Source organism: Danio rerio, chromosome 7 (genome assembly GCF_052040795.2).
Source record: "Danio rerio strain M-AB ecotype USA chromosome 7, GRCz13ab, whole genome shotgun sequence".
Lineage (NCBI taxonomy): Eukaryota > Metazoa > Chordata > Actinopteri > Cypriniformes > Danionidae > Danio > Danio rerio.
This window is the reverse complement of record NC_141027.1, coordinates 51,450,879-51,462,500: the sequence shown is the minus strand read 5'-3', so window position 1 is coordinate 51,462,500 and position 11,622 is coordinate 51,450,879. Positions and strand designations below refer to the sequence as shown.

Sequence of the window (11,622 nt, the reverse complement as noted above, 5' to 3'; positions counted from 1 at the left end):
AGGACTATGAAAAAGACATTGACGAGCAAATCGAGGCAAAAACTAGTGTAACTCCGTTCTGTTATAATTTTATTTTTTTTTTTACTGGTAATAATTTTAGTATAAAATCTAAAAAATATATATGCTGTATTAGTTGCAATGTGTTTTAGTTATTTTTCAAATTTTATTAAATAAATTAGAAAATTACCCATGGCAGCTATATTTACTTTAGGCCCACTAGCCTTAATCAAGTTTGGTTTTTGGCCCTTCATAAGAAAAAGTTTGAGCATCCCTGCTTTAGATGATGAACAAGGGCCGGAGTGGGACTCCTTTTTAGCTCTGGAGTTTCAAGCCTTAGACCGGCCCACCTCAACTAAATTTAAATAACGTTATTTCCAATTCCGTTTCTAATGACACTAACATGTTTTCTTCAAGGACACAGCTGCTTTAGAACTTCAAATGTTTTTCATAAATATGAGAACAATTATTCTTTATAGATATCCTGTCCTTTGTCAGTGTCACACACACACACACACACACACAAAAATGTACCCCTACATAAGTAACCCAAACAGTATTATTTGTCTTAACACTAAAAATGAAAAAAAAAAATTATCCTGCTGAGTATCGAACTCGGGTCGGCGGCGTGACAACGCAGCGTGCTAACCACTAGACCAGGGGTCACCAATCTCGGTCCTGGAGGGCCGGTGTCCCTGCAGGGTTTAGCTCCAACTTGCCTCAACACACCTGCCTGGATGTTTCAAGTATACCTAGTAAGACCTTGATTAGCTTGTTCAGGTGTGTTTGATTAGGGTTGGAGCTAAAATCTGCAAGAAACCGGCCCTCCAGGAACAAGTTTGGTGACCACTGCACTAGACCAAGACGGCGCTGTTAGGGTGATAAGTCCGGGATATAAAATAAGTACTGCACTGTTATCTGCTGCTATTGATGTCTACTCTTTTTCTCCCCTTTTTAGATTTCTGATCAAGTTATGTCAGATTTATTAATGTAGTGAACCATCTGATTTTCATTGAGCAGGTGGAATATTCATTAATATTAATTAATATTCACTAAGTTCCCGCTGTTTGGAATAATAACTTGGTTACATCATCAACCTGCGGGCTGCATTTTGCTCACGGGACTGCGAGAAAATAAATAAAATGAGCGGGGCTGCGTCAAAATAATGAATAAAAATAGTGTGGCTATGGTCAAATAAATAAATAAATGAAATAAAGTGCAACTGCTGAGAGTGCAAGCAGCTAGGGACACCGGCCCTCGCGGCCAAAAAACGGACCGGTCCACCGGGATTTCTCCCGGTGCTCCCGATTAGTCAATCTGGGCCTGTGATGAACACATTTAATTTAGGCTTTCAGTCACATTAGCACTTATGATTATTATATATCTTAGAGCTGACCTGGGCATTTTTTTAATGGTAATATAAATGGTGGACTAATTAACTCATAACTAATTAAGGTACACATCCTCTCTCAGTGATGATCACTTGTGTGCGATGCTACTTTGCTAATCCACCACAGATATTAAACCTGACTTAAGTGCACTTGTGCACCTCTAATAGGATCTAGTTGACGAACGAATTACGCTGTTTTTCTATTCTCTCAATAAAATCCATGTTAGGCATTTAGCAACTAAGCTAGCTTTAAATGTTCTCGGGTCTATTTATGCACGAATAGCACAATTTGTTTGCACTTTCCGTGTCTGCTGTGAGCACAGCATCTCAGTTCCTTTAAAACATTCCAATAATTGCAACGACCAAAAAGAATTCCATAGACACCAGCGAGATGAAGTGACAAGCATTTTATATGGGGGGAAAGGCAAAGGCAAACTTGTGTCTTTTTGATGTTTGAGAATGTGGGGATAATATATATATATATATATATATATATATATATATATATATATATATATATATATATATATATATATATATAAAAGTATAAATCCTGAAACTCCCAATAAGCTGTCAGACACCAATACAAATAGGTTCACCAGAAAAATAATTAGACATTCAACACATATTAGCATACTATAAAAACACAGTAAATAACCTACTAAAGATAAGTAACCTATGAATAGAGAAAAGAATAAGATGGATGAAAAGGATAAACAACACATTACCTATTATAAGACTGGTTGAAACAAAAGAAAGGATTGACAAATCAGTGATGATTTAAACCTCAGAACAAAGAACAGTAAAACAAAAAACTTAATAACAGAAGTGAATATCTGTAACAAACAATGTTTGCAAAATTTTTATGTAGCCTGATCAGTCTCAAAAATAATACATTTACATGTATCCAACCATTATATTAGGGGGGCGCATTAATAGTGTCTCTTTAGTTGGATATTAATGTGTTTTGTTTGATTAGACTTTCAATAGAGGCAATACAGAAATCGCTCAGATTATATTTAAAAATGTCTTACAGGTTTTGTGACACAAATCTAAAATGTTTCAATCCAAAAATGTGAATTAAATTTATGGGCAAAAACTGAAATATCACAAAAAACGTGCAAATAAAGCCCCTTTTCCTTCCAGTGAGTCAATGAGATCAAAATCGTCAATTCCTGATTAACTGGCATCAAAAAGTCAAAAGTTGCTTACTATACAAATATAGTGTTAAATATTAACACCCTTCTTTTGCTTTTTTTTGCCCACAGCACAACAGCATGGCTGGGTTTTTTAATGATCCATTTATGGAGCAGCAGTTCTCTGGACGTCAGTCAAAATGTTCAGCCTATCAGGTAAACGTGCCTTTAGGGCATTCCAAAGTTGACCCTCTTTTCCAGACTTGAATATCAGTATTAAATTATTAACAAACTTTTTTTTTTTTTTTTTTGTGCAATATATAACATTCTTAATGATTTTCAGTAATAATTCAGAAAATATGTATTGCTTACAAATGTTATACAGGCTTTAAAAAAGTACATACTAATAATTCAAAGCTCATTATAACTTTCGTTAATAAATTATTCACACATTGCATAACGCATAGTGAATATGTATTTAAATAGCTTAAAGTTAATGTGCTCATAAATGTTTGCTAATAAACACTTTGAATGTTACTTAATCACTTTCATTAATTAAAATGTTTGCAAAAGTTATTTAAAAGTTCCAATTTTTGTATGATTATGCACTATATCACATTTTCAGATGGTTATTAACAGATTTAAAATAAAGGAAAAACAACTTATTGTACATTACAGTTCTTGAACATGTCATAAAACTGGTTGATTAATTAGAATAAATTGATTTAAGGATCATCAAGTGCATTTTTTTTACATTTGCAAATTATTTTTTAAATATTTTGAAGTAGCTCCCACACTCCCACACACTGTGGATTAAATAACCACAGTCTGACAGTGTATATATTTACATTTATTTTATTTATTTATTTTTACAATTTTCAGGTGCAAGTTTTGCTGCACTTGCATATTTACAAGTCATTTATCAGCTAGTTGTTGTTGTTGTTTTTTTTTTTTTTTTTAATTTATTAATTTTTTTTGCAGTCCTCTGTCTTGTTAAAACTATTAATCATTAAACAATATTTAAAAATGTTTACTGATAATCATTTATAATTTTTATGGGAACTGCTCTTTTTAGCACTACTGAACTTTTTACTGGCTACAGACTTCTACCGTAGATTTACTAATTATGGATTTATTTGTACTTAAAATTGAAACATTTCATTGCTTGTAAATAATTTTTTTAAATATTTACCATTAATCGTTCAGTAACTTCATGGGAATCGGTCCCAAAACTGTCTCAAAGTCACTAACAAAGATTGTTTTTAATTGTATCTAAAACACAACAGAAAAATGAATAACCAGCCACGCTTAACAGTTAAAAAGTAAAGTAATGTAATGTGTGTATTTATATAGTGCATTTATTGTGTATGGCCATACACCCAAAGCGCTTCACAATCATGAGGGGGGTCTCGCCACACCACCACCAGTGTGCAGCATCCACTTGGATGATGCGAAGACAGCCACAGGACAACGGTGCCAATGTGCTCACAACACACAAGCTATAGATGGAGTGAAGAGACATTGATAGAGCCAGTGGATTCAGTGGATGGGGAGGATTGGGAGGCTATAATGGTTAAGGGCTAATGGCCAGGACACCGGGGTTACACCCCTACTCTTTACGAGAAGTGCCATGGGGTTTTTAATGACCACAGAGAGTCAGGACCTCGATTTAGCGTTTCATCCGAAAGACAAATATGTAATATGGTCACAATGGGTCATAAGCAAATATTTACAAACACATTATGTCAAATGAGTAGACGTTTGCTCTCAGTATGTTAACTAATAACAAATATATGAAAAATATATAAAATATTAACTATATTACCTAACGACTATTAGGCACTATATAGTGTCTGTTAATAATAAAGTTTTAATAAAAGTTCATTGATATTGTTGGTCTTTTGTGTTCTAGAGTGTAACACGTGTTTTGTTTGTGTTAAAACAGCAAGATCAGTATAATATGTTGGAGAATGTGATGAGCTCTATGGCGGGAGGATTTGACCCGTCCTCCAACCTCTACTGCTCTCAGGCTGCACTCATGGGTTTGGGTGGCAGTCATGGCAACCTGCACGACCACTTTCAGATGAGGCAAAACATGCTCTACTCCAATTGTGGAGGCGGAGGAGGAGGAGTGCCCAACATCATCCTTACAGGTGCATATACTGTATTATATATAGTATATATACAATGCTCAGCATAATTGAGCACAGCCCATTTTGATAATAAATATTTGTATCCATTTGTCAATGAATATATGCAATGTATTTTGGTGCATTTAAACAAAACAGATTTATTAAACAGATACATTTATTAAAATAATATTTTAGTCATATTTAGAAGTTAAAAGATAATACAATTAAATTCAAGCAAAATATTTTGAAAAATATATATAACCTACAAAATTTCAACTAAATTTTTTCTTTTTTTGCTTCTTTTGATTTTTCCTCTTTTTTTTTATTTGTTTTTTAATATTTTTCTATAACATAAATTTGGCTGGACTAATTTTTGGACTGTTATCGTAAGTTATTTTGTTAGATAAGCTCCAGATTTGGCTTCCGTTTTGACAAATGTATATGCTCAAATATAATATTGTATAGCTTCTGTAGATATATATGTTTATAATATATATTGGTGCTGGACATTGATTACATTTAAGCATGTGATTTAATTGCATTCTTATTCACAAAATCAACAACAAATAGGTTACATGTATATGCAGAAGTAACCCAGTTCGAGCGCTTCTGGTAAACTGTAAGCCGTTACAAAATCAGCGTATTTAGGGTCAGTTTTCTTAAAAAGTCAATGATCTTCACTGCCTGATTGATATATGATATGAAGTTGGTCTCAGATTGTACAAGAAGCACTGCATTAAATGCCATTGCTCCATTCCATGTCTTTAAAATTTGAGCATTTATTTTACCCCGGTATATTCAATAGAGCTTCTGCACTCAGCTGCTGCTCCTGACGGCGCTTGCCTTTTAAAAGGCCTTTCATCTCATTTTTGTTTGAACAACTTGATGAATGCTGTTTAACTGATAATATTTTAATTGCATTACAACATAGATGCTGTAAAAGGAATCGATATGGGAAAAAACACTAGCTGTACATATACCCCATTCAAAGTTACTGTTGCACACTTTTTAGAAATGTTTTCGTATATTAAAAGAGTGCCATAACTCTTGAAACAACTCAGTATTTGCTTGTTTTTATTATAGTATTTAAAGCTCGCTTTACTTATAAACAGTTCAAAATATCATGTAAATATTAACTCAAACATTAATGTTATGAATTCCCCCACAGTCTAAAGACATGCACTATAGGTGAATTGAATAAGCTAAATTGTCAGTAGTGTACTGAATGTGTGTAAATGCAAGAGTGTATGGCTGTTTCCCAGTGTTGGGTTGTGGCTTGAGGGGCATTCGCTGTGTAAAACATATGCTGGATGAGTTGGTGGTTCGTTCCGCTGTGGTGACCCCTGATTAATAAAGGGACTAAGCCGAAAATAAAATAAAATGAATGAATGAATGAATGTAATGAAGTTAAATCTAAAACCAAAGCTATTGGCCACTGCCAGGGCGTTAAGGTGCTAGTTAAGTGATCAAGGCATCAATGGTTCTCAGTTATTGTCCTTGCACCACGCTGCTCTCAAAAATCTAGCTAGGATTAAAATTGCAGGGGGGTCCAACATAGTGTTAACTGCTCCTTGAAATAATCTAAATGTAATTTAAACGTCTTTTTACTGATGTTTTGATTTTTCTTTCTCAGATGACTCCAATCCCAGCCTGTCTAAGGACATCAGCAGTGTGTTGTCTGCAGTGCCGGAGTGTTTGGACTCGGAGGGAGTTTTCCCACTTGAGGATGAGCTGCGCATCGAGCCGCTCAGTTTAGACGGACTAAGCATGCTCAGTGACCCCGACATGGTCCTGCCTGACCCCTCAGTAGAGGACAGCTTTCGCAGTGACAGACTTTAGAAAGCCACATCATTCACATGTACACACAAATACATACAAGTCCATGAACGTGACGACTAAAGCACAGAAACTTTAGCACTCTTGATTTCTACTTTTTTTTCATCCCTTTTTCTTTTTTACATTTGACATTTTCTTCAGCACAAAGCGCATGCATAAACACTACATGGTGTAAGGTGAATCATCCAGGCTTGATTCACCCAGCCGTCGTCTCTCAGTGTCCGCCATTGCTCAGCATTCTCCATCTGCCTCTAGAGACGCCATCATCACTCAGCAGATGTGGGGAAACCAATCTCGACGCTTCACGCACGCTTTGACCTGCAAAGACAATGAAACAAACAAACATTCTGCCGTGCATCTACTCATCGTGCCGAGTGACAATCAGAACACCGAAGCCATAGCAATGCCAAACCAACGATGACTGGTTCAGGCTGTTGCATTGCTAACTCAAAGCCATGCGACCCCCAAATCTAAATAAATGAATGAATGTGCTTGTTTTACACCGTACTTTTGGATGCTATCAAAAGGTCACACCAGCTTTCGATGACATTTCGAGAGCTGCAAAAATGATGGGATGCTCCTGGAAATGAAGACGTGTTGAGGAACAGAAGGAGTCGACAGCCGGAGAAATACCAGCCCATATTGATGCACCAAATGCTGTGATACGAGACACCAGCAGGATGGGTTGATCTTTCCTCCCCCCCGCTTCTTGCCACGCCAACCGACCCTCGTTTCAGAAGAACCAGAACGCGCTCAGTCGTCTACTGAACAGACACATCTAAAATAACCAACAGTGTCACTGTCTGAGGTTCAGAGCATGCGCTACCGCTAACCGCATGATAATGCTGTGACCAATCAGAGGTCGCCTTGCTGCCCGCATGTGAAATCTTAGTCCGTCCTTCAGGTGTGGCCAGTCTGCTTCTTCAGACGATAATATTCAGTGAATCGCGCCTCTTCTCCTGCAGTCGAGTACTAGAAAAAAAAATGGAGGGAGGATACTAGATCGTGTGTATAGAGCATTATTTTGCATATTTTTTTTTTGTTTTGTATAAAAAGAAAAAAAGTTATAAAAGAGAGCTTTGCCACATATATATAAATATATATATAAATATATGCCTCACAATTTTTCTGTCTTGACTAGAATGTATTTTTGACACAGAAAAAAGGGCAAACTGTTTACAAAGATAAAGTTTAAAAACTATGAATTGTGAGTAGGCGCTGAAATTTTTATGATTTTGGTATAAATCGACAAGATTTCAAGAAAGAAAAAAAAAAACGACAACCTTTGTATCTTGCTGATGCTGATCCAGTCCAGAAGTTAGCGATTAGAAGCTTTGGCTATGCAGAACTTTAGCGCAAGACTGTCTCTGGAACACTCTAGACCATGAAAAGGAACTGTTTTACTTGTATATTTACTATATCTTTGTGCTTATTTCAGATTTTATACAGACTTGTTATGCGGCTTCTAATATGTCAGTTGTATTTGTACTTGTTCATTTTCTCGTTGTTTTTTAACTTTTGTTGTGGATGTCTACTTTCGTGAGCGATTGTTTGTTGTGATGGTATTTTTCATCGTTGTTCAGCATGGGCCCTCTCTTTGCAGCTCTGATCCTTGTGAGGGGTTTTTACAGGGGGGGGGGGGGTGGGGGGATTTAAAATGTGTGTTTTGTGGACGTGGGACACATGTATCGTTGTTATTGCTCATGTTTGCACTGATCTGAACAAAAAGGAAACAAATTCAGGTGTTTTTGTTTTATTATTTGCGATGACGCAGAGATGTTTTGTTAGGTTTCTCCGCATGTCATGCATGTGAGGATTTTGAAATGTATGCAGTCTGTTTTGTGAATGACTAGATTCAAATGACCAAATATTTTGAGATGAAGAAAAGATGTCTAAGTATAGCTCAGGAATGTACTTCATTTTCTTTTTTCACCATATCGTGAGTGGCTCTGTGCTGAAATCCTGCCTCTTGACTGCCAGATCCAAAATTGTTCCCAGAGAAACTGTTGTGATGATCCGAAACACACTCTTCTTTCTGTTGTTCTCTGTGTGGCTTTCTATTGCAGTTGGAAATAGAAAGCAATAGCAACGTTATCTGTGTGCCATGTCCACAATTTCGTTCGTTCTTTTTTATTTTCTCCATTGGTGTATATTTATGCATTCATCCAGGTCATATTACAGAGTTGTGGTCAAAATGAGTAGTTTTGACTAAAATTCTTGCCCTTTTTTTTAAAGAATTGGTCTAAGTAGGCAAGATGAGAGGAGGATTGATACAAGCAGAGATTTAAAGCAACAGTTCACCCAGAAGTGAGTGTTGTGTCATTTACTCAGCCTTTCCTTCATTCTTATGTTTCATTCAAAGACTTGTGTTGCTAATCAGACATTTTCCTACTATAAAAGTCTGGTTGCCAACAAGAATATCATCTTTTGTGTTCAACAAACAAGTCATACATTTTTCGAAACTCTTGAGGGTGAGGAAATGCTGAGCAAATTTTCATGTTTGCCATAACTATCCCTTGAAGGTGCAGTTTTTATTGTAGGCATAAAAAGATCCAGTGTCTATAAGAGTGTAGTGATGCATGAAGCACTGCTCACACAGAAGTCTCTTTCAAACCAAAGTCTCTTTCTATTGGTTCATTAGGCCTGTAAACCAATAGAAGTCTTTCACCATTATGCACGGATTCCTAATAAAATAAATGGATTTTGCCTGCATAAATTTGCCTAAAAGCATAGAACCGTATCTTTAAAAACAGCTCTATTTATACTGTGGGTGTCCAGCCCTGTTTTTATAGTTGAACAGATTTTATAAGGAGGGTTCATCCCAAAAATTTGAATTCTGTCTGATCATTTACTCACATTTTACGTGTCACAAACCTGTTTGTTTCTTTAACTTTTTCAAAAACGTTGAAAACCTGTAACCATTGACTGCCATGGTATTTGTTTTTCCTACTCTTCATGTCAATGGGGGTGACGCAGTTGCACGGTAGGTAGTGCTGTCGCCTCACAGCAAGAAGGTCGCTGGCTCGAACCTCGGCTCAGTTGGTGTTTCTGTGTGATGTTTGCATGGGTTTCTTCCGGGTGCTCCCGTTTCCCCACAGCCTAAAGACATGTGGCACAGGTGAATTGGGTAAGCTAAATTGTCTGTAGTGTATGAGTGTGTGTGTGTGGTTGTTTCCCAGAGATGGGTTGCGGCTGGAACAGCATCCGCTGTGAAAAAATGTGCTGGATAAGTTGGCGGTTCGTTTCGCTGTGGCGACCCTGGATTAATAAACAGACCAAGCCGACAAGACATAGAATGAATGCATGTCAATGGTCACAGGTTTCCAACATTCTTCAAAACATCTTTACTGTTCAACAGAATAAAGAATCTCTTAAAGATGTGGAATCACTTAATGCTAATTAGTGGATGAACTATTACTTCACCTCCTCCACCCATCTAGAGGTTTACAGGATGCTCTAAATAGGAAACAGCACCCCCAATCCCTCCCACCTCCCTCAATTAACCTAACGAAGAGCACTTCTGAGGGAAAACAATCAGGGCCGCCATATTAAAGTGTTGTTCCAAACTGAAGTGCTCAAACTGGCCACTTCATAGGGCCCTTTGGAATTAAGGATTTTGCAGGGTACAGCTGATAATGGACTTTTGGCCCCTATGATGTTTTGCATAGCGAAAGTTGATTGGTGTCGCACAATGTGTTTCATTCAGAAGGACTCATCCCTATGCTCTAATCCCTTCAAAGCTACTTTGGGGGGTGAACCCTTTAAAAGGATTAGGGCACAGGGATGAGAGGAATGGAACGTGCTGTTAGTGAATCTGAAGACCTTGATTAGCTGGTTTGGATGTGTTTAATTTGGCTTGTAGATAAACTCTCCAGGAACATGTTTGTACTCTTTAAAGATCTCCCAGAACTAACAATTCTGTCATCATTTACTCACCCTTCAGTTGTTCCAAACCTGTTTGACTTTCTTCTGTTGAACACTGAAGAAGATATTTTAAAGAAATTTGGAAACCCAATGACTTTCTATAGCATTTGCTTTTTTACTGTAGAAGTCAATGGTTAAAGGCTTTCAGCATTCTTCAAAATGTCTTCTTTAGTGTTCAACAGAAGAAGAAAAAACTCATAAAGGTTTAGAACCACTTGAGCATGAGTAAATCTTCATTTCTGAGTGAACTATACCTTTAATCTTGAGTAAATCTGTTCCCCATTACCAGATTTGGCTTTCCCCCCTGCAGATTCAGATTCATGGTCTTTAATAATGTTGCTCTTTAGTTGTATTTGAAGCATCTATTCTAGATCATGATGTTTAAGGGTAATACAAGGCTGTTAAGCATTTTTTGGCAAAAAAAGCAGCTTCTCTTTACATAACATCTTTTTTTATCATCTCACTCATCTATTATTTTCTCCATTTAATATTGGAAGTTTTTCATAAATATGGACTGTGGCATAACCTTTTAAGAGTTGGAGTGGTCTATTGATTGGTTGTAATCTGTTCCCATCTCTCTCTTTCTCTCTCGCCTTATTCTCTTGACCACTTGCTGTCCCTGTGAGTGTACTGTGATACTTTCTTTTTTTTTTTTTTCCATTTCCTGGCCCTGTGATCTAATAGCAAAAAAAGGTGTTTATTGGCTTTTTTTAATGTAGTCTTCATACCAACATAGTTTATTTCTTCTGTTTATAGAAGGATTTTGCTTTTCATTTTATGTTTGGTTATTTTTTGACACCTTTAAAAAAATGTACAGTTATATTATTTAAAAATATTTTCTTGTCCACTAGTGTTACTTCCTTTTTTTGTAATATGCCATATATTTTTTCTTATATTACAGTTTTACTATAGCCGTGGTTTTAAATCACTGTCCGTGGATCCACAGCAAGGCACTTTTGTGTGTGTCTTGCTTAGTTAACACAGCAGGTTGAGGTAATGAGAGATTTACAGGAAGTGCAGAGCTGTGAGTCTCCAGGACCAGCATTGAAAACCACTGCTCTACACCGCAAGGCGTTTGGTTTGTGAAGTATGTTATAGTGCTTTCCTTTTGATTTAATATAAACAAATAAAACTCTTTATTGTCAAACATCTGACGTCGGTTTGGCTTTCTTGTGGCATCCAGTTTCTGGTCTCACATTTTCTCTCC

The 11,622-nt window shown here is 36.6% G+C and overlaps 1 protein-coding gene across 11 annotated transcripts in view; it reads left to right on the top strand.

Moving 5' to 3' along the window:
• Positions 1-11,562, top strand: part of crtc3 (CREB regulated transcription coactivator 3) — a 100,398-nt gene extending 88,836 nt beyond the window's left edge. For 6 of the 11 annotated variants that reach the window (XM_087261833.1, XM_087261830.1, XM_087261832.1 and 3 more), the window contains 3 exons: positions 2,656-2,739; positions 4,469-4,676; positions 6,289-9,489. In XM_087261833.1, the coding sequence (XP_087117959.1) occupies positions 2,656-2,739; positions 4,469-4,676; positions 6,289-6,494 (498 nt within the window). In that variant the 3' untranslated portion in view covers positions 6,495-9,489. Of the gene's footprint in view, positions 1-2,655; positions 2,740-4,468; positions 4,677-6,288 lie in introns of all 11 variants that reach the window. The other 5 variants (XM_087261828.1, XM_087261827.1, XM_087261825.1 and 2 more) reach the window with 3 other exon arrangements.
• The last annotated feature ends 60 nt before the right edge of the window (positions 11,563-11,622 follow it).